Here is a 24,176-nt window from a genome sequence, read left to right as displayed (position 1 = left end):
TTTTAGAATTCCTTGGGGGGGGGGGGGGGGGGGGGGTCAATAACATTCTGTACATGATCGTATGCAGAGACTTATTTTTTCTGTATATAAAACTTTTTTTGGAAGTAATTTCCTCAAAATATAAAATCAGTAATAAAATCACAGCCTGCATTCTTATTTACATCCCTTCTTTTTTATTATTCAACAAACAGGGCCTATCTTTAAAAAAATATATTTTTCTTTCTAAAAATGGTCTCCTATATCCTTTTTCTATAAATCTTTCATCTATTGGTCTGATCTATATAATCTGAATCTAAATCACAATTCCTTCTAATTCTAGTAAATTAGCAATTGGGTGTATTATATATCCATTTCGGGTGATGGCAACTGGTAGTAGGAATGTAACTGTTATGATCTGCATCTTTGAAAAAGGTCTTTGTGCATAACTTCCCATCTTAAAAATAGTGAGATCTAAAAAGTTTATATAGGCCTGACTATTATCCTCAGTAAAACTAAGGCCTTATATATCGTAATTAATACTATTCAAAAATTCTTCCAAATTAGCCTTTGGCTCCTCCTATACTATCAAGATGTCATCCATGTACCGCTTATATAGCTCCATTTCTGGTAAATATTCTCCTCTTTCCACTTAGCCATGACCAGATTTTCCACACTGGGAGTATACTTTGTTCCCATAGCTAAGCCGTTGAGCTGTTGAAAATAATTGTTGTTCTATCGAAAAAACTATTTGTCATGGTAAATTCCAACAGCTCAAGGATGAACTGTAACTAGGAAGCAATCCTCAATAAATGTATTAGATCCAAGATGGGCATGGATATACAGATTTTTACTCTAAAAAGGTCTGTTTTCACTAAAAGGATCATAGTTTTATCTAAAACTGTAACAGGTTCATCATATGTGATGTAGTCAGTCTGGACATAAATATACCTTAGCGAAATTACCTGTTAAAGATCTAAACTCAGTCACTAAAATCTAATATAAGCTTAAATATATTCATATATTTTTAAAAACTTTTTTTTTTTTTAATTTTTCAGTAACTGTAAGATTGTAAAAGAATCCCGGGTGGTCTTGCTATGAAGGTTCTTGTTCAAGAATTTCCTGTTATAGGTTAATAACGGTACCCCTATTGTGCTCCTGTGTTCTCACCCTGTTAAATGAGCTCCTTGTCTATACTACAAGCTGAGATGCTCACATATATTGTGCAAACATGGTTCACCATTGTCACTATCAAGAAACTGGTCTGTAGCAATGATGCTAGTGCAAGTGCGTATAGATAGGAAGTGGGTGAAAGAGGCTAGAGAAGATCAGCCACATTGAAATGTAAAAAGGATGAAAAAAGTCAAAACATTATTTTATAAAAATAAAAAAAAACACAACATGATTGTGATACACAGTGCTTTAGGGAAACTGAATGTCATCTAGTTAGGGGCTAGTCCTACTTATAGAGAGCCCATCAACCTGCTGGTTGAAAGAATGACTTATCAATGGGCAGCTTTAGATACCCTGCAGCTTTTACAGCTGCTAAACAAACGCTGATTGAGAGGATGGAAAACTGTAACTAGTGATGATTGCAAAGACTGCTGTGTGTCTGTAACCTTTAACACACTATATGGATACAATATGTTGCATTCAACATCTAAGAGTATGGAAACATGGTACATTTAGATAATATGCTCTATACTTTATTGTGGCTATATAAAAAAAAAAGTAAATAAAAAGTAATAAAAAAGAGGTGGTGTTTGATTAAACAAAGATAACATGCATATTCAAACACAGTCAACAGTCAGTATGCAGGAGGCTGGTAATCATTTATTTACATTCCAGGTGCAGATACTTTTTGGCTATACTAAAAATTAAACCTGGCCATACGCACATATATTTCTTTAATCGTACATCACGGGACACAGAGCCATAGTAATTATGTAGGTTATAGTCCACCTTCAGGTGCTGGACACTGGCACACCCTAAACAGGAAGTTGCCTCCCTATATAACCCTTCCCACTACTGGGAGTACCTCGGTTTTTTCACCAGTGTCTAAGGTGTTGATCACAAGTGAAGATGTGCTGTGCCGAGCTCCTCTGAAGCAATCCTTGCTGGGGCTAGCTATGCAGCCGGATCCATTCAAAGTGTCTTTTAGGCCGAATTGAATGGTACCCATGCCTTGTATCCAAATAAACAAGGTTTTGCCTGTAACGCTTCTCTTTTTAGAGAGCTGGACCCCGGGATCCAGAACTTTTGCTATTAAGGCCATAAAGTTTTACTGGTGGGTGCTTTTTATAGGTCCACGATTGTGGGTTCCCAGAGGGCCCCCCGGTTCCTGTAGGTTTGTTAATGGAACCCACCGTGAAGGTTGAAGATTGGGTCGGTTGGTTTTACCACAGAAAACCCTGTGGCAGGAAAGGTAAGTGGAGTTTTTCTAAGTAACGTTTACATTTTCTTATGAAATGGCTCCCTTAAAGTAAATGTTGTCACGCCTAAGTTTCACCACTGGGTGCTGTATGGAAAGTACCTTCTCATGCTTTGCTCAGAGCTCATGCTGTGTCACAGAAGCAGCAGACTTTTTTCCTCCGGCTAGCAGGCAGGCCTCCGGTAAGTTTGGGGGGTTTTACTTCCTCCAGACACTCCCACCTGAGCTGAACTCTTCCCCTCTTCAAGAGGCTGAGTATAAGGGAGAACTAAAAATGATCGGCAATGCCGTTTTCTTTCACCGCCCCTACACGGCGACAGCTTCCAGGTCTCTTCCAGGCCATCCCTCCCTCACTCAGCTGATCCCGCCGGATCAGAGGCCCGTGCTTGCACAGTAAAACTCATTTATTGAAATAGAAAGGAGGGGGGCACGATGCAATGGTGGGGGCGGGGACTAGCATGGTGTGGGCGTCCTCCAACGCGGGAGTGTGTTTTAAAAAAAGAAAAACTCAATTTATGCTGGCTGCAAAATTGTTAGCGAGACATAAGAGCAAAGAAAAGCATGAAAGAGGTTTTGGTGATACAGGCATTTCCTATTCGACACATTTACTATTTGCATCAGGCTGAGCATTAATAGCAGCGGCAGTAGCTGGACTATTGCTTAAGCAGTTGATGTGATTTCTTTTGGTAGTGCCTCTGCTTTGTGCATCGGGCTATGGTCAGAAGGGGGGGTTGAAACACCCCCAAAAAAGTGCTAAAAGGTTCTCCCTCAAGCTCTGGTAAGCCTACTCATCTCTACAAATGGCATCCTCCCCTGAGAGGGGGTGGGTAGTCAGAGTGAGCATCAGGGCCATGAAATGTCTGCAACTGTTTTTAACACTGAAGCCCCTGTTTATTTAATGATAATTTAAAAAATGTAAAAGTTTAGCGACTTTAATCGCATCACACTGTGGGTCAAAATGCGACAGGCTCTCTTCCATTACCGAGGCCCCTCAAACTGAGGAACTAGGGGCAGGAGAAGACAAATTCCCTCAGGGGACCGTGGTGAAGCTGATGAGTCCTCTTCTGAAGTGTCAAATGTGGGAGAATCAGCTGTTCCAATCTTAAGATTGATGGTGCAATTTCTTGCTGAATGCTCTCCACATTTATGTACCCTTAACTGAGTGTTTGGGTTCACTAAAGCCTCCTCAAGCTGTACATGCCTTTTCCTGTCCATTCATTGCTGGAAAAGCTTTTTTGTATCTGAGAGGATCACCCAGATAAGCATTTTTTCCCCTTCTAAAAAGTTTTCACACTTTTTCCTATGGTGGAGGAAATTCACTAAGTAGGATATACCAGCAATTAACGCTGCTATATCCTCTGTGAATAAGTTTGACTTGTCCGGCAGACAATGCTCAAATGCTTAGGGATCCATTGGATAAAAAGGTGAAATTCCTATTGAAAAAAAAAACACTTTTTTTCTCTGGCAGATTGAGTGTCTCAGCCTGTACTGACAGTAATTGCTTAATCATTGAGAAACCAGTTTAAACAGGTTTGCGCCCTTCGCTAAGAGCCTTGTAAGAAGCTCCTGGCTAGTCTTCCTTTTTGTGAAACAGCTAATTAGGGATGTTTTGGATAATACATCCAAAGAAATTCTAGTGGAAAGCACCCATTTATGCCATTTAAGAAAAGGAGTAAATGCATTTTGTTTTAAAGCTCCTTCTCTTGTGCCAGAGGCATCAACCTCCAGGCAGTCATGGCGGCTTCCACCGTCAGGTTCAATCGCATAGGGGGAATTCTTCTGCAGTTCTCAAGGATCTGTCAGGAAGAGTGTCGAGAAGAACGGGGGACTTCCTCAATAGCTCCAGGGTACAAACTGAAGTTCCAAGAGTTCCCATCTCCTTGTTTTCTCAGTTCAAATGTTTCTAAGGCTCCAGAGAAAAAAAGTGATCATGGGGGTCCCCATGTAAGAACAGAGGTTGGGGTTTGATTCAAACCTCTTTTTTTCATGGTGCCAAATCCGAATGGACATTCTGAATCTCAAAAATCTAAATTCAATTCCTGAATATAACCACTCTTTTTTTCGTATGAAGTCAATCCAAATCAGTTATCTCCATTCTACAAGGAGGAGAACTTCTGGCGTCAATAGACATCAAAGATGAATACTTCCATATGTATTTCCTCGCTCACTAGTAATATCTACTTTTCAAGGTGGAAAATCTTAATTTTCAGTATGTAGCTCTGCTTTCCAGTCCAGCTACTGCACCTTGAGTGTTTACAAAGGTTCTGGCCCCTCTTCTAGCCAGATTAAGGGCTCAAGGTATAACGATTATGGTTTACCTAGTCAATCTGTTCTTGATAGACCACTCGCCTGTTTAGACCAAAGTATGGTCACCACATTGAACTACCTGGAATATCTAGGTCGGATTCTCAACCTAGGAGAAATCTTCTTTAAAACTATGAAGAAGGCTAAAATACTTGGGCTCGATCATAGGTACATCCAGAAAAGGGTATTCTTACCCCAGACAAAGATCAGCGCCATAAAGGAACTGATTTAGGTGGTCGAAGCAAGATGAATTTCTTCTATTCAACTTTGAGGTTGTTAAGAAAAATGGTGGCTTCATTCAAGGCCGTTCTTTATGCTCAGTTTCATTCAAGACTGCTATCCTATCGGCTTGGAACAAGGGATTCAAGCTCTACATTCCCAATGTGTCTGACTTCAAAGCCTATGGCCACATCACCCCGATCTCGTCTGATCTTGGAGGCTAATCAGGGTCGTGCCTGGTTCGTACCCAGATGAGAGACCACCTGGAAATACCGGGTGCTGTAGGCTGGGTGCGCTGGAGCCTCAGTTAATAGTTAATATCCAAAAATCTACTAAGGGGAAAATCCTTCCTTCATTTACCCGGGAAGTGGTAACAACATATGCCAACCTTTTTTGTTTAGGTTGGGGAACAGTCCTGGAAGAGGCAACTGTCCAAGAGAAGTGGCCCAGATCAGAAATGGACTTGCCCGTTAACATTTTAGAAATTTCTTGATTAGAGTTCTTGGTCCTGAGGGCTTGAACATTTAGTTTACAGTATTGTACTGCCAGGATTCAATCTGACAATGCCACAGCAATGGCATATATTAATCACCAAGGGGGCACACGAAGTTGTGTGGCCCAGAGAAAGGTGAATCATATCCTATCTTTGGCAGAAAACAATGTACTTTGCCTATCGGCAGTCTTCATTCTAGGAATAGAAACTTGGCCGGCAGGCTACTTGAGTCGCCAGCAGTTGTTCCTGGGAGAATGGTTGAAGAGATTGTAAAGATGGCAGTAGGGACCCATGGACCCTACCATCACAGCCAGACCTTCTCTCGCAAGGTCCGGTGTTCCATCCTACTTTATAAACGCTAAATTTAATGGTCTGGCTATTGAGACCCACACTCAATAGAAGAAGAAGCGTGGGCTGTCAGGTTCAATAGTTTCTAACTTGGTTAATGCAAGGGAGCCAGCCTCCATAATTATATATTATGGAGTCTTGGAAACATATGTCTCCTGGTGTGAAACCAGGAGTTGCACCCCAGGAAATAGGTCAAAGGTAGAACCCTTGACTTTCTGCAGATGGGATGAGTAATGAGGCTGGCCTTGAGTGGTTTCTAAGGACAGGTCTCGGCCTTATCAGTATTATTTCCATGACCACTTGCTTTGCATTCTTTGGTTCGTAACTTTATTCAGGGGGTAACCGGCCAGGGTTGTGGGGATGAGGCCCTTGTCCTCATCAACATGGGGACAAGGTGCTTTGAGGGGTCACAGACCCCCAAAGCATCCTCCCAATGTTGAGGGCATGTGGCCTGGTATGGTTCAGGATGGGGGTTGCTCTCTGCCCCCCCCCCCCTCTTTCCTGCGGCCTGCCAGGTTGCATGCTCGGATAAAGAGTCTGGTATGGATATTTAGGGGGAATCCCACGTCATTTTGTTTTTAAATTTGACGCGGGGTTCCCCTTAATATCCATACCAGACCTGAAGGGCCTGGTAATTGAATTTGGGGGAACCCCACGCTTTTTTTTTATCAAGGACTTCTCTGTATTATGGGGAGCCGACAATTCATTATAGCCGCGAGTGATTTTAAATTACTTTTTTTCCTGCAGAAATTACTGTTCAGGGACAGTTCTAAGCACAGGAAACATGCGCCCCTTTACAGGCATACTATACACACCCCCAGTTACGAAATTTAAAGGAATATTACACTTTTATTGTTTCATTTTAAGCATTATTAAAATCAATGCTCCCGAAAAAACAGTTTTTAAAACATTTTTTTGCATTGATACATGTCCCCTGGGGCAGGACCCAGGTCCCCAAAAGGAGGTAATTCTTCCCAGTGACTACAAGTGTAAGAACCATTCTTCCCACTGACCATCACACTAATGTATCATGAGTTGTAGATTTCAAATTTTTAGCAGGGGTTCCCTGAGACTGGAGAACTATTTCAAGGGTTCCTCTGTATTGAAAAGGTTGAGAAAGGCTGCTCTAAACAAAGGCCAGTTTACTGTCCTTTAGATTTTGAGGGGGCTAGACTGTGGTTAGTAGGAGCAGACAATGTCCCAGCATCAGAGGGAGTAAGCAATATGTCCCATCATTGGTTTAAGTGGGAGCAATAGTGCCCCATTGTTGGTGTCAGTGGGAGGAACACAGCCCCATCACTGTTGTCAATTGCAGCTGAAATAGTGCCACAAGAGCCGGATAGAGGCAAGCAAAGGTCCACATCTGGCCCTGGGGCATCATTTTGGAGACCACTGCTCTAGAAGATGGAAATCACCATAATAGGCACCACTACTCCAGTGATCTCCACTTGCATTCAGGCCATGTGATGAGCAGCTTCCTTGCTGCATTGTGAGAACAGGAGGTCACCTATATGGTACGGGCACCACTCATAAATTGCTTTTCATTATCACAATTTATGCAAAGCATTCTCTGAATGAATGAACATTGTGCGATGTGCTCTCCACCTTGTCCAGTCACGTTGTTATCTGAATGATGCCCATGCCAGGTGGGCAACAGTGTTCACAATGCAGCAAAGCAGTCGCTCAGGACCAACAGGGATCACTCCAGTGGTGGTGTCACCTACAGTGAGGGATCCCATCGGTATCTGGTGTATGCAGAGTTGCATTGGTCCAAGCTGGATCAATGCAACTATGTAAAAATATCTGGAATTCTTCTTCTACACAAACTGCCCATAATTGGCCAGGTTAAAAATATTCTTTTTAAGTTACCTTTTACTCTTTTTAACTCTGTTAACGGTTGTTTTTGCTTTGTACACCAGGACCACAGATTCAGATGTACTTCTCTATTTAAAGAGTAACTTTAGGTAATATATTTTTTTGGGTTTTGGATAAAGTGGGGATTTTTTTTTTTTCAGATAACTTTATTGACATTTTTATATACAGTACAAAAACTACAAAAGACAAAAAGAAATAGCGTCCAAGACCATTCCAATCCCATTACAAGACAATAGTTCAGTTATGCAAAACATCTTTAGATTACACAAATTGTATTGGGGAGAATGACTGGAAAGTAAGAAGGGAAAAGTAGAGAACCAAAAGGAACATGTAAGTCAAAAAAAGATTTAAAAAAACACGTACATAAAAAAAAGTAACAAGCAGCTTCAACCTTATTTGCATTGGTTTGCATCCACCATCAATTACATATATCAGTTCATTTTTTAGACCCCACGGTATTTGCGCACATGTCTATCAAACCAATATATTCACAAACAATACAATAAAACCATTATTAGCAGATAAAAACATAGCTAATTTTACAAAATTCCTCCTAAATCCCTACTAAATATGAAAGCTTACCCTGTCACCCCAAGAAAACATGACATGTCAGGCATGTCAGGTCGGGTGAGTTGTCTTCCCTCCATGACACAGCGTGTCCCCAAATGGGGTATCTGGGGGTACTAAACAATAACCCTACCTTCTGCATAACTCTTGGAATAGAATATATTGTTCCCACATGTTAACTACTACAGTTTTGACAATTATACACATTTATGTGAGCCTGTTTCCAATTATATAATGTATCGATAACACTGTACAATGTATATGTAAAGCGCTGCGTAAATTGATTGCGCTATATAAGTAACTGAAATAAATAAATAAAATAAACTGTTTATCTGCTGTAATGTCTCTATTGAAATTTTAATAAAAACATCAGAAAAGAAAAAAAGCTTAACCTGTATGGAGTTAATAAATAACAAACATTTGTAAAATGGTGAAAATTGAACGTACCCAAAAATTTCTCTAAAAATCTGGAGGTTTTCATTTTTCACTTACAGCATTCAGAATTTGTAAAAGACCCCCCCAAACCATACATTTTCTGAAAGCACATGGTCAATGGAATAAAAAGAAGGTGCTACTGATTTGTAAGGCAGAGCAATATTTGCGCAAATGTTTATCAAATCAATCTTTCTTTCTAGGCCATCCCTGAAGGACACAGTATCTTCCAGAGGGAGTGTAACATGTCTCACTAGCCTCATCAAGGCTGCATCAATGAGAGGGGCCGACTCCAGATGTTTCACCTCATTGCTCTTAAATGGGTACATTTTTGAAATTTTTGAAATCAAGGAGTTTTTCCTCTCAACTTTACTCCATTCCTCCATGATAATTTCGCTAAGTTCACCCAAGAAGGGGAAGTTTGGGCGATCCTTCTTGAGATGTTTAAAGTATTTCCTCTGTTTAGAGGGAGCTTCTACAGGATCTTCCCATCTCAATGTCTCCTTGACTGCTCTGACCAACTGCGTAACTAAGGAAAAGTCAAAACCGGCACCAGGTTCCAAACCTTCACCTTCACTCACTGTCAGAAGAACCGGAAAATGAGGGACTATGACGAGAGGGACCAGGAACCTCTGTATCCGAAATATCAGTGGCTAGAGCCGTACCGGAGGGAGGGATAAATGGTTGATCAGAATCTGCTTTATTCAGTGATTCCTGAACTACTCTCCTGACCAGAGCTGGGGACCAGAGCTGGTCCCCAGCTCCTCTTTCCTTCATGGCTCTTTCATAACATTTACCCTCTGGGACCTGAGCATTACATCCCCAGCAGGCTCTTTTCTCTGAGCGGCTGGCATGGTGGTGAGAATGGCGACCAGACTCAGACTTAGACCTTTCTTTACGGTGTCTGGACGGTGACCTAATATGTCTAGAACTTGACGTGGAATGGTGATGTTGCGACCTAGACTGGTCCGAATCTTTATGCGCTGATAACTGAGAATCAGACCTAGAAGGGCTGGAAAGAGAACATGCAAAACAAAGTCATCCTGATCCTAACCCAAGCAATACAGGCAGAATGAAAGGAAAAGATTCATTCCTACCAGTGGCATAAGGGTTGGCCACTGGGGGGCGGCGATACAGACTCAAACAGCTAAGAGTAAAACAAAAACACAGTGCTTGCAGAGTAAATAATACAGGGCAGACACAACTGACATAGGAAAAGGGAGACATACCTTGAGAAAACAGAGAAGCAGACACCGGGATCAACAGCCTGAGCTCAAAAGCATCCCAATCAAATAGCTGTCTCTGACAGCTATTTGAATCTGCCGCAGAGGGATGATGTCATCGCGCCCACAGCGTACTTGCGCCGAGACTGACGCCGCCGTACAACGCCCGCGCACATGCGCGGCCGACGCCATCTTGCCCTGATCGCGCCTGTGCAAACCAAGCCTTGATCTCAATCGAGACTCAGCAGCTGCGCAGATCGAAACAGGAAGCAGCGAGTTGGAACGCAGGAGCGTCCCAGCGCCATGACCAGGAAGACCACCAGACAAAAAACGGTACAAAACACACAAAAACTGCTGCCATAGAGATAAAATGTGTATACATTACCAGTCCCGCACAACACATGATCCGACCTGGTACTGGGAGCTTGAAGTACTCATAGTGCACCCGGGCATCATAAATGGGGGGGCCTCCTGCTAATAGCAAGGACTTTTGGCCAAATTGCTGCTTGCCAGCCAATGGCTGGTTAGTAAGCTCTTCATGGCATCGCATCAAAATCACCCGTGCCCACCCTACTAATAGCTGGGAAATTGGGCTCCAGAAAGAACCGCCATCCTGAAATTCGTGCACAAACCAGCAGGCCTGATCCAAACTTCATAAGGTAAAACACCTTGGTCCTAGGAGGAGGACAAAAAAGGAATGTGGTCTCTGACTAGAAGCAAAGATTTATGGGAGTGGGGTCCTATGAGGTAGGAGAGGTGGGATTAACCCATACGTAGGCTGCCATGGAGTCTGTCAGGAAAGGTACGCTGTGTATGCTCTGTGTGAACAAGGCCTTAAGCCCCTTTCACACAAGCACACCGATCAGGTCTGCCTGTCCAATTTTCAGGCAGGCCCAATCAGACCGCCCATGTTCTCTATTAGGAGGCTGATGTAAATGGACATGTGTCCGTTTAAACCCGCCTGCATCCGATCCAGTCCATTCCGCTAAAAACAGATGGATGGGGATTCCATTCCCCATTCATCTAGCAGATCGGATGGTATCTGATGGAAATGGACAGGCGGCCCATTTCCATCTGACCGCTCCATAGAGAACAGCGGCTGTGTCCGTGTCCGCTCTGCATGAGCGGGGATCAGCAGATTCCCCACTGAAAAGAACGGGGAAATGGGGGCAGGCGGGGCATTGGGACTTTGTGTGAAACATAACACTAGAGCAGAATGAGTCATTCATTATAAGTATAATTGATATTTATTTGATATCCAATAGGGGCACAATGCAATAAATGATACAAATATTATAGCAATAAATATGGTACAGAATAGATAAAACATGATTGATCTATCACATCATAGTAAAATTAGTAGCATAATAAACACTGTAGCACATGATTAATAATAGTAGCATCAGCAGTACACCCAACAAAGTTATATTAAGTAAAATTGATCAATTTTACTTAATATAACTTTGGTTATATCTATGTTGGGTGTACTGCTCATATCAATTATACTTATAATGAATGACTCATTCTGCCCTAGTGTTATGTTTCACACAAAGTGCCAATGACCTGCCTGCCCCCATTTCCCCATTCTTTTCAATCGATTAGGGATGGAGACCAATGTACCGGATGGTCATGGCCTTATATAAAGTCCCAACTATTTTCTTTTTTCAAAATTCCCCACTGAGCAGGCTGATCTGCTTGACAGAAAGGAGTCTAGGCCCCTGTACACACGGTCGGAGATTCTGCCAACCAAATCCGTCGGATTTTGTCCGTCAGATTTAGTCTGACGGATTGTGTCCGAAACTGTTGCATACACACGGTCGGACTAAGTTGTCGAAAAATCCGATCTTTCAGAACATGATGACGTAATTTCGTTACGATGGGACTAGATTCAGGCTAGTAGCCAATAGCTTTGATGTATGAATTTGATCTGGGCATGCGTGGCACTTGGTCCGATCAAAATTCTCTACACATGATCGGATTACGTCCGACCGGCCCAGTTGGTCGGGAAATATTTCCAACATGTTGGAAAATTGGGTCCGACGGAGATTCGGACGGAATCAGTCCGATGCATACCACACACAGTCGGATTATCTGACGACACGGTCCGATAAGACGCATTCCGACGGATTCTCCTACCTTGTGTACGCGGCATTAGAAGTGGCCAGTCCATTAGGGGCGCAGGGGCGTTTGTAGGATTTTTTTTTTAAGCCGCATGATTAGAGTCTGAGGCTTCAATTGGCTTGAAAAAGGTTGGGATCGAGGCGCAGAGCATTGCACCCTGAACCCACCAACTTTTAATATTCACTATTGTCTTCTGGCTTCTACTCCTGGCCAATCAAGATGGATCAGGTTGGATGGGAGGAGAAGCTGAGGAAGCCGTGGAGGGGTGAGTAGTAAGTGTGGGTGGATCTGGGGTGTTTTACTATGTTTGTTTGTCCTTTTCTTTTTTTTTTTTTTTTTTACAGTTATTTTATTATTATTTTTTTGGGGGGGGGGGTCTTTGGTGAGATATCAGAGGTCTAAACAGACCCCCATATCTCTTTTTGAGACAGAGATAGGGACTGAAGATAGTCCCTTTCTCTTTAGCACTTTACATTTATGAAATCTGTAAAGAGATTCCATTCATTCGTAAAATGACAGTCTGATACATTGTAACACTCGTGCTTACAATGATCAGCCGTCAGTGGATATAGGAGTCTGCTGAACAACTGACATAGGCTTATGGACATTGAAGTGACCATAAGCTTATTATAGGAGAGGGAGATATGAGGTTCGTACAGTGTACGGACCTGGCCACTTTATTGGTACATCCCAGTGAAAGGCTTACATCCTAATATTTAAAGTGCAACTGTCATCTCTGTCCTGCAGCGGTTCCTCCCCTGACCCAATGTTGACTCACCGACAGTCCCATTCACTTTAATAGGACGGCTGGTGATGCGGCAGTGACAATAAGGTGAGGGACGTGGCGGCAGCAGGTGAGTGGATGCTCGAAAACAGGCGCTGCCATGATGGATCTGAAATGACAGGTGCTCTTTAAAAGTAAGGACTTATTCTTGCCGGTAGTTAAAAGCTTTAATATTTGCAAACAAAATGGTTTCCTATTTAGAATAATAAGCTGTCATGTTAGTAAAACAACGATATCAGAACCGATTCAATCATACAGTTTGTAGTGTACATAATTTGCAATGGGATAAAGGAATATTCCTGAGCTATGTTTTATCTCATGGTTACTGTGAAATTGTGTGAATGCATCAATGTAGTGCATGTTATCTCAGCTTGCAGAGCTTGGATTAATTAAATGAGTTTACCAAAATTGTAAATATTACAGAATATACAGCCTCATCCACATAACTAAGCTCAATTTCATGCTGAAAAAACTAAATTATTAATGTATCTTAAATAGAAAATCATCTTTAAATAGATTTTTACTCCAAAAGCATTTTATTAAAATAAATTTTAATAAAAATCAAAAAAATCTGATTTAAATCAAAAGACCTGATTTAAATTTAAAAAAAATGTTTTGTTTTTTTTAATCATTGATTTTTATCCACCCTGCCTGTAGATAACAGGAATGTAAATATTACAGGTATCCATTATTTAACTTTGTTATACACTCTCATGGTTTGGAAGACAGTTGATATGGTAGTTGGTATGCCAACAACTGTCAGACCCCTTAACCATGACACAGAGTTTGGTTTTAAACTACTATCGCTATACAAGCATTCTCCTCCAAGCCTGTATAATTATAAAAGAGGAACTTTACTCCCCACCTATCTCACCCCCCTTACCTTATGCTACCACAAATCACATACTAACAAGCCTCACAGTCTGGCAGTTTTCTGTAAGGATTTGCCACCCCACTGCTGCAAACACATTGTGTTTTTGTAGACAGCTCCCTGAGGACACATCACAGCAAATGCGCATGAGCCTACCCTGTAGCTACTTGGGATGCATAACATGGATATCTCAGGAGGCTACAGGCAAGTGAGACATCATTCTTGTCCAGGCTAAAACCTAGGAAGTGCTAGAAAACTTTCCTAAAAGTTGTAAAAAAATAATGTTAATTAAAAAAGTAGTTAGCAATTTTGAGGAAACAGGAGGCTATGCATGGGGTAGCTGAAAGTGGTTGGGGAGGGTTCAGGTCTACTTGAAGACCAAATATTAAGATTTTTACATACGGCAGATAATATGTACTGGTTATGTTTGTTGTATTCATTTAGCAATAGTAGTGTTTTGTACCCTGTTAGCCACAGATTATTGCAGAAAGTTTAGAGTTTAAGTGATACCATTTATTAAGTTAAAGTAGAATTCCAAATACAGTTTAACTAGTTTTAAAAATGCTCCCTCCCATTTCCTAACACATAACCCCATTCTCCAGGTCATTTATGAACAAATTAAATAGAATTGATCCCAGCACAGAACCCTGGAGGAACCCATTTTCCACCTCTGACCATTCGAGTACTCCCCATTTATCACCACCCTCTGAACTCGCCCTTGTAGCCAGTTTTCAATCCATGTACTCACCCTATGGTCCATGCCAACGGACCTTACTTTGTACAGTAAACGTTTATGGGTACTGTGTCAAATGCTTTTGCAAAATCCAGATACACCACATCTATGAGCCTACCTTTATCTAGATGCCAACTCACCTCCTCATAGAAAGTTAATAGATTGGTTTGTCAAGAACAATTCTTCATGAATCCATGCTGATTACTGCTAATGATACTGTTCTCATTACTAAAATCATGCATATAGTCCCTTATCATCCCCTCCAAGAGCTTGCATACTATTGATGTTAGGCTAACTGGTCTGTAATTCTGAGGGATGTATTTTGGGCCCTTTTTAAATATTGGTGCTACATTGGCTTTTCCCCAATCAGCTGGTACCATTCCAGTTAGTAGACTGTCAGTAAAAATGATCTGGCAATTACTGGGTCTCCTAAGTACCCTGGGGTGCAAGCCATCTGATCCCGGTGATTTATCGGATCCACCGCTCTTGCAGGCACCCACCAGGCTGTAGGATTTGTCCTTATAGCCTTTTCTACTCTATGCTCCCGCAGTCACAAGTGCTCTGGCATGATCAAGACCAATGCCAACCCCAAAGCCCTGTAGTGGATTTGAGGGCCTTTAGGGACAGTCCACTGCTGGAGGGTAGGAGAGTAGAGGAGAGTGACAACTGCCAGGGAAGTGGGCAAGTAAAAGTGATGTTCCTGGTCCCCCAGACCTAAATAAGCATTTGACTCTTGCAGGTGGTAGGGGTTAGCCCTGCTGCAAGGGGGCATTTTTATTTTCTCCAAGAATGGGGTCTTAACTATCAAAGTATAATTACTGGCAAATATGTTTTTTTTTTTAGTTTTAGAGTAAAGAGGTTTAAGAACACTTTTTTTTATTGCTGTCTGTCCCACCATTAGGCAGCTTCACCTTCTTTAAAGTGGTTCTAAACCCTGTACTACAACTTTTACATACAGGTAAGCCTATAACAAGGTTTACCTGTAGGTACCGTGAATATTTCCTAAACTTGCACCGTTTAGGAGATATTCACTGTATCCTGTATCGGCACATTTTATGAAGTCATGCGGTATTTTAGCAGTGAAAACATGCAGTAATGTAATGCCTGGTGGTAGCTGACGTATTTATTACCATTAATAAATAGATGTTCTGAAGAAGCAAGAGGCCATCTGCGTCCTTAAAGCGCAGTTTAACCCAAAAATGGAACTTCCGCTTTAAGCAATCCTTACCCACTGACATGCTATGTTTGACATGTAATTTTTTTTGGGGGGGGGGGGGGCAGGTACCTTTGACAGGTACCCAGCTCCCACTTCGGCCAGGCAGCCCCTCACTCCCCGCAAACTTCTGGGACACGTCCCAGAAGATTGCACGGCCATTCAAGATGTGCAGCACAACCCGCATATGCACAGTGCGCACCCGGCTGTGAAGCCAAAAGTTGTCACAGCCAGGTGCCCACAATAGTGATGCTGGTACCACGGAGGGAAAGGGAGAGAAGTGAGGCTTTGGGCGGCTGCATCGCTGCACCGTGGGACAAGTGAGTGTGTGTTTATTAAAAGTCAGCAGCTACACTTTTTGTAGCTGCTGATTTTTAATAAACAAAGAAAAGGGTGGAACTGTGCTTTAATAACCACTAAACAACATGGTTGTTAAGGACAGGGTTCTTCACTGACAGCTAAAAGCAAAAAAAAAACAATTGTGGGCCTCTTCCCCACAACCCTGGCTGTTGATTGAGGGAGTCTGCGGGCAGAGGGCTTATTGAAATTCTTCTCCCCTCATGTGAATGAGTATAGGGTACATAGCACCCCTACTCATTCACCCCAAAAAAACAACATGGGGACAAGGTGCTTTGGGACAAGGGGGGGTTCTGTTGAGGGCATGTGGCCTGGTATGGTTCAGGAGGAGAGGGGGTGCTCAATCTTCCCTCCCTTTCCTGAAATGCCAGACTTCATGCTCGGATAAGGGTCTGGTATGTATTTTGTGGGGGGGGGGGGTCCCATGCCAATTTTGGTGTGGGGGTTCCCTTTAAAATCCATACCAGACCTGACTGGCAATTCACTTTTTTTTTTGCCTGCAATTGTTTTTTTTAACTTTCAGCTGTCAGTGAGGAACCCTGCTGACAGCTGATGACTCGGTTGTTAAGGATGCGACGGCCGTCAGCTCCTTAACAATAAGTACACATTCCACACATACTGCATACCTGGACCACTACTTAATAACCGCATGCATTTAAAGGGATTGTAAAGTCTCATTTTTTTTTCTATAAAAATAACAAACATGTTATTTACCTGCTTTGTTGCAGTGGATTTGCACATCCTCCTCTTCTCGGGTCCCACGCCTGTGCTTCTGGCCCCTCCCTCCTGTCGAGTGTCCCCACAACAAGCAGCTTGCTATGGGGGCACCCGAGCTGAGTCACAGCTCCCTGTGTCCATTCGCATACAATATTTAGGCAAAATGTGTCCAGAAATCAAATTATTGTATGCAAGTTCCTTTTGTGAGTCCATTGGCTCTAAGTTTGGTCCCAGGGAGTCGTGTGATTTGCCCCAAATGTATTCTGCAGCAGGACAACAACCCCAAACATACAGCCAATGTCATTAAGAAATTTATTCAGAGTAAAGAATATCAAGGAGTAGTGGAAGGGATGGTTTGGTCCCCACAGAGCCCTGTTCCCAACATCAAGTCTGTCTGAGATTAGATGAAGAGACAGAAGAAGAGACAGAGGATTTCCTTTATCTGGTATTCCTCCTGACAATGTTTGTCTGAAGTCAGTGTGAGATCTAAGGCACCTCTGCATCTGACTGCTAGTAAGTCAGTAATGGTAGAAGGATCAGCTGAAGGAAAACTACGTGCAATAATGGTGGCTTGTCCTTTGCCCTCAACCTTTTTTAAGCTCAGCTTCCAGAGCTAAATTCCCCTTTAAAGCCCAACTCCAGGATAAGCTTGTAATCTCACAGTATACTTCTTTTATGAACATAAAATCTAATTGCCAAAAATTTTTATATATACAGTGGTGTGAAAAAGTGTTTGCCCCCTTCCTCATTTCCTGTTCCTTTGCATGTTTGTCACACTTAAGTGTTTCGGAACATCAAACCAATTTAAACAATAGTCAAGGACAACACAAGTAAAATCCAAACCATCATGGCCCTGTGTGAAAAGGTGATTGCCCCCCTTGTTAAAACATACTATAACTGTGGTTGTCCACACCTGAGTTCAATTTCTATAGCCACACCCAGGCCTGATTATTGCCACACCTGTTCACAATCAAGGCATCACTTAAATAGGAGCTGCTTGACACAGTAAGGTCCACCAGAAGATCCTTAAAAGCTACACATCATGCCGAGACCCAAAGAAATTCAGGAACAATTGAGAAAGAAAGTAATTGAGATCTATCAGTCTGGAAAGGGTTATAAAGCCATTTCCAAAGCTTTGGGAATCCAGCGAACCACAGTGAGAGCCATTATCCACAAATGGCGAAGACATGGAACAGTGGTGAACCTTCCCAGGAGTGGCCGGCCGCCCAAAATTACCCCAAGAGCGCAGCGACGACTCATCCAAGAGGTCACAAAAGACCCCACAACAACGTCCAAGGAACTGCAGGCCTCACTTGCCTCAGTTAAGGTCAGCGTTCATGCCTCCACCATCAGGAAAAGACTGGGCAAAAATGGCCTGCATGGCAGAGTTCCAAGGAGAAAACCACTGCTGAGCAAAAAGAACATCAAAGCTCGTCTCAATTTCTCCACAACACATCTTGATGATCCCCAAGACTTTTGGGACAACATTCTGTGGACCGATGAGACAAAAGTGGAACTCTTTGGAAGGTGTGTGTCCAAGTATATCTGGCGTAGAAGGAACACTGCATTTCATAAAAAGAACATTATACCAACAGTAAAATATGGTGGTGGTAGTGTGATGGTCTGGGGCTGTTTTGCTGCTTCAGGACCTGGAAGACTTGCCGTGATAAAAGGAACTATGAATTCTGCTGTCTACCAAGAGATCCTGAAGGATAATGTCCGACCATCTGTTCGTGTACTCAAGCTGAAACGAACTTGGGTTCTGCAGCAGGACAATGATCCTAAACACACCAGCAAGTCCACCACCGAATGGCTGAAGAAAAACAAAATGAAGACTTTGGAGTGGCCTAGCCAAAGTCCTGACCTGAATCCTATTGAGATGTTATGGTATGACCTTAAAAAGGCCGTTCATGCTCGAAAACCCTCTAATGTAACTGAATTAGGACAATTCTGCAAAGATGAGTGGGCCAAAATTCCTCCAGGACACTGTAAAAGCCTCATTGCACGTTATCGCAAACGCTTGGTTGCAGTTGTTGCTGCTAAGGGTTGCCCAACCAGTTATTAGGTTTAGGGGGCAATCACTTTTTCACACAGGGCCATGATGGTTTGGATTTTTTTTCACCTTTAATAATAAACACCTTCATTTACAAATTGCATTTTGTGTTTACTTGTGTTGTCCTTGACTATTGTTTAAATTGGTTTGATGTTCCGAAACACTTAAGTGTGACAAACATGCAAAGGAACCGGAAATGAGGAAGGGGGCAAACACTTTTTCACACCACTGTAAGTTATAGCATTCAAAAGTCCAGTGAGGTCACATTTGTTCTTAGTGTTTGAAGCCAAGTCCAGATTATTGAAGGAGGTATAGCCAGGCATAGCGCAGATACAGCTGGCACCAGAGATTGACGAGGGGTCAGGGTGGGTACAACTTGCAACCAGTATGGAAAAGGAAGGAAATAAATCTAATTGTATTAATCACTCCCATAGTTACATCAGCCTAGATGATGCAGATACTACACAGCAGCATTAAGGAGACCGGTGCAATCCATAAAACACAGGTGTCTGGTCCCCTGAACAGGAACTACACACATAAAAGCCTCCGGAGAGGAACTTAAAGTCATTGTAAACTTTCAGTTAAAAAACAAAAAAACAAAAAAAACAGACATGTCTTATTTATTTTCTCTGTGCAAGGGTTTTGAACAGAGATGCCCCGATTCTCCACTTCTGGGGTCCCCCCATAGCGCTCCTGGCTCCTCCTATTCTCGAGTGCCCAGTTGAAAAGCCACTTTTCCAGGTGGCACTCATGCGGACACAATCACGAGTCCTGATGCTGCGTCCATTGACAAAGACAGCAGGACTCTAACCTGTGTCTCTGGATTTAATTGACAGCAGCAGGAGCCAATGGCTCCTGCTGCTATCAATCTATCCAATGAGGACCCGAGACAGTGTCTGGAGCTGCTGTGCTCATCCTTGTCGCTGGAATGATCGGGCTCAGGTAAGAAAAAGGGGAGGGTCTGGGGGGGTGCTGCAGCACAAAAGGTTTTTAACCTTAATGCATAGAATGCATTAAGGTGAAAAACCCTGAGGGTTTACAACCCCTTTAATTACATGATATCTCAGTAACGCTATAATTACCTGGATAAACTGGTAATATATGTAATCCATCCATGCTAAAATTTATTTTGCATGGCATTAGGCTTTAAGTGTATTTATTTTTTATGTTTTGGAGAGTGTGAATAAGTGTTAACACCCCACCTGATTTTACTGCTGTCAGTGTCCCCTCTAAAAAAAGTCATCCACTCTATTTGTATTAGTGACCATTATTATGGCACAAAAAAATAATGGGACATTCAATAACAGGCAGCGATGGGAAATCTTTCAATGGGACAGCATTTTAGAGGTTTAACCATTTAAGGACTGGAAGGATTTACTCCCTTAAAGCGGAGGTCCACCCTAAAAAAAAATACATAAACAGGCTCTTTAAATCTTTTTAAAAAACATTTGAAAAAAAGAAAAAATGTTTTACTTACCCGAAACGCCTGTTGCTAGGCAGTCTTCCTAATCTGCCACTTCCTTCTCTTCATCCCTCACGTGGCATTCTGGGAAATTGGGCACGCTGTTTTCTGGGACCTGTGTGTGTGTCCCAGAAGACAGTAGCCCATTCACAAAGCGCCGTGTGACTCTCGCGGATGCGCAGTAGGAAACGGGCAGTGAAGCGGCAAGGCTCCACTGCCTATTTCCCTTAGATAGAATGGTGGCGCCGGCACCCAATCCGATTGACAGATCGGCCTCTGGGGCCCGACGTCTCAGGCTCCCTGGACAGGTAAGTGTCCTTATTAAAAGTCAGCAGCTACAGTGTTTGTAGCTACTGACTTTAAAAAAAAAATAGTTTTTAGCTGGAACACCGCTTTAATGACTTGGCCATTTTTTGTGATACGACGCTGCATTGTTTTAGCTGACAATTGTGCAATCGTGTGATGCTGTGCCTAAACAAAATTGATGTCCTTTTTTTCCCACAAATAGAGCTTTCTTTTGGTGGTATTTGATCACCTCTGCGTTTTTTTTTTTGCGCTATAAACAAAGGGATGCAACAATTTTTTTTTATTTATTTTTTTTACTTTTTGCCATAATAAATATCCCAACAAAATATATAAAAAAAATGAATTTCTTCCTCAGTTTACGCCAATATGTACTCTTTTACATATTTTTGGTAAAAAAATAAAAAAAAAATCGCAATAAGCTTATATTGATTGGTTTGCGCGAAAGTTAGAGTGTTTTACTAATAATGGCTGCGATCTGTGATTTTTTGCAGGACTGCGACATTGCAGTAGACAGATCAGAAACTTTTGACACTTTTTTTGGGACCAGTGACATTTATACAGCAATCAGTGCTATACAAATGCACTGATTACTGTATAAATGTAGCTGGCAGGGAAGGGGTTAACACGAGGGGCGATCAAGGGGTTAAATGAGTTCCCTGGAAGGTGTTTCTAACTGTATGGAGGCTAGGCTGACTGGAGGAGGAGAGAGATCGATGTTCCTAATCACTAGGAACAGACAATCACTCTCAGCTCCCCTGTCAGAACACTGGCAGATCCCCATTCTGCCTTTGTGTGGAGCGTTCGCAGGAGGCCAGCGGACATTGCTAGATCACAAAGAGACGTACAATGACGGCGATTTGCGTAATAGAACCAACCTGCCCCAGTAAAACTGCGGCGGCTAGTCTTTAAGTGGTCATTAAGTTTAACTCTATTCAAAAACTACGAGAAAAAAGTTTTGGCAAGAAACATCCTTTAACACTTGTATCGCTATAAAGCAGTATTTTTTCGAGTAGGGTTCCTTAGAACCTTAGGGTTCCTCACAGGTTGTTAGGAGTTCCTTGAGCAATGAGCCTTTTCTGCATCCCAGATAAGTAACCACTGACACCAATGATGTCTTTAGAAAATTGGTAAGGAGGGCATTCATCCAACTGACCACCAAAGTAAGGAGTATTCATCCCACTGACCTCCAAAGTAAGGAGGGCTTTCATCTCACTGGCCTATAAAGTAAGGAGGGTTTCTTCCTGCTGACCACCACAGTAAGGAACATTTTTTCCCACTACCTGTAAAGTAAGAAATATACTTCCCGCTGACCAATAGTGTAAGAAGCATTCTTCCCATCGACCACAACGTTAGGAGCATTCTTTCTACTGAACAGCAAAGTAAACATTCTTTCTGCTGATTATCTAGGTAAGGTGCACTGAAGACAATGTAAGGAGCATGTTTCTCACTTCCCACCAAAGTAAAGAGCATTTGTCCTACTGACTGCAAATTAGGAAGCATTTTTCCCACTGGCCACCAACGTAAAAAGCATTCTTCCCACTGGCCACCAACGTAAGAAGCATTCTTCCCACTGGCCACCAACGTAAGAAGCATTATTACCATTGACTACCCAAGTAAAGAGCATTTGTCCTACTGACTGCAAATTAGGAAGCATTTTTCCCACTGGCCACCAACGTAAAAAGCATTCTTCCCACTGGCCACCAACATAAGAAGCATTCTTCCCACTGGCCACCAACGTAAGAAGCATTATTACCATTGACTACCCAAGTAAAGAGCATTTGTCCTACTGACTGCAAATTAGGAAACATTCTTTCCACTGACCACAAAGTTAGGAGCATTCTTCCAACTTAACAGCAAGGTAAACAATCTTCCTGCTGACTACCAAGGTAAGGAGCACTGAAAACAATGTAAGAAGCATTTTACCCACTGACCATCAAATTAAAGAGCATTCTTCCCACTGACCACCAATGTAATGAGCATTCTTCACACTGGCCACAAAAAGAACATTCTTCCCAATGACCACCAAAGTAAAGAGCATTCTTCCCACTGGCTATCCAAGTAAGGAACATTATTCCCACTGACCACAAAGTTAGGAGGAATCTTCCTACTGAACAGCAAGGTAAACATTTTTCCTGGTGACTTCCAAGGTAAGGAGCACTGAAGACAAAATAAGGAGCAAGAAAAGTGCATTATTTTCATTAACTGTCAATGTAATGAGCATTCTTCGCAATGACCACCAACATGCCCAGAGCTGTAGATATAGTAATTATTGTCAGAGGTTCCTGGAGACCTAAACCTATTGCAAAAGTTCTTCCATATTAAAAAGGTCTAGAACGGTTACTGTAGAGGGAAAAGGAGAGTTACAGAAGAAAGGTATATAGAAGAAAAACCTATGCATCCAATATCTATCCTTTCAATATAGAATCTGCGTCAGCTGATCCTGACATTGCCCATAATTCAGAAACCCTAAACACAAAGAAGTAATCCTGGGGGAGTGGGGGGGGGGTTCCTACACCCCAACCTGCTATTATTCCTGCCATTCTGTGCCAGCCCCCGTTATGGAGAGTGTCAATGAAAAAACAGCTGTTACTGACCTGGGAATGTAGTTGGACTCCTCACCCAAGCGCAGCTGGAAGTCCTTCCAAGCAGGATTAAAGTTCTCCTCCTCATGGTGCTCCTCACTTGCACTAATTGGGGTAACCTTTTGAGAAGTAGCAGGGTCCCGGCTTCCATCATCCACATGAAGCCCCTTAACTCCTCTGAAGCCCATGACAAAATCCTCAAAGGTGATAGCTCCGTCTCTGTCGGTGTCCAAGCGCCTGAAGATGTTCTCCACCTCCGCGGGGCTCACCTTCAGCTCCGCACACAGGTCGGAGAAGTCCCCCCTTCCCAGACGGCCAGAGCGCTTGGCATCAAAGGAGAGGAAGAGGGCGCGGAGCCTGGACAACTTTCCCTCTTCCATCCGAGAGCTAACAAGACAAGTCCAGCTTTTTCTAGTATTGAAAGGGGGAGGCTGGATAGGTCCAGTGCCAAGTAGACCCTGGGATGGTCAGTGATCGCTCAGCAGAACGAGAAGCAGACAGGTGCGCTCCAGGAACAGAACGGTGATGTGAAGACGTGGCCAGCTGCAGACGACTAACACAAAGCTAAAACAAAGCCAACTCGTCTGCAGTCCAGCAGCTGAGCGTACATGGGCAGCGCTGTGTCTTCTCCTCCCTGGGGAGCTCTGCTCACATGTACCCAGCACTCAGGTGTGGAGGAGACCAGGTGAGCTTCTCATTGTGGGCTCCCCTCTCCCCAGCAATGACGGGCGGACTGTGCTGGCTCCTACACTAGTAGGAGGGAGAAGGTGGACGGGGTGGGTCTACACAGCTCACCTGTCATAAACAATACTAACAGGCTACTGGAGGAATCATGCACTCTACACTATCATTACGTACCTCTTTCTGGAAAATGCTGCTTATCTGGCTCTGTCCTGCTAATCCAGTGGCTTCAACACATTGTGAGTCACATGGGGTCAACAAAGATAGGCATATGGAGGAAAAGAACTGGTTTGTACATGAACACCTATTTCATGATTTATGCACCAAAAAAAGTTGTGCGACAATTTGTTACAGCAGTATTAACCAGTTCCCACCCAGGCCAACTCTTACATTTCTCTCTTACATCGGTATTGCTTTGCTAGGAAATT

At 42.8% G+C, this 24,176-nt stretch overlaps 1 protein-coding gene across 1 annotated transcript in view; it reads right to left on the bottom strand.

Moving 5' to 3' along the window:
- The window catches only part of RASEF (RAS and EF-hand domain containing), a 139,694-nt gene extending 115,859 nt beyond the window's left edge, over positions 1 to 23,835 (bottom strand). The window contains exon 1 of the mRNA XM_077474875.1: positions 23,080 to 23,835. Within this exon, the coding sequence (XP_077331001.1) occupies positions 23,080 to 23,447 (368 nt within the window). The 5' untranslated portion in view covers positions 23,448 to 23,835. The remainder of the gene's footprint in view (positions 1 to 23,079) is intronic.
- Positions 23,836 to 24,176: the final 341 nt, after the last annotated feature.

This window comes from Lithobates pipiens, unplaced genomic scaffold, assembly GCF_037356315.1.
Source record: "Lithobates pipiens isolate NorthernLeopardFrog02 unplaced genomic scaffold, aLitPip1_a1.2 Scaffold_13, whole genome shotgun sequence".
Taxonomy (NCBI): Eukaryota; Metazoa; Chordata; class Amphibia; order Anura; family Ranidae; genus Lithobates; species Lithobates pipiens.
Note: the sequence above shows the minus strand (reverse complement) of the source record. Positions and strands in the feature narration are given on the sequence as shown.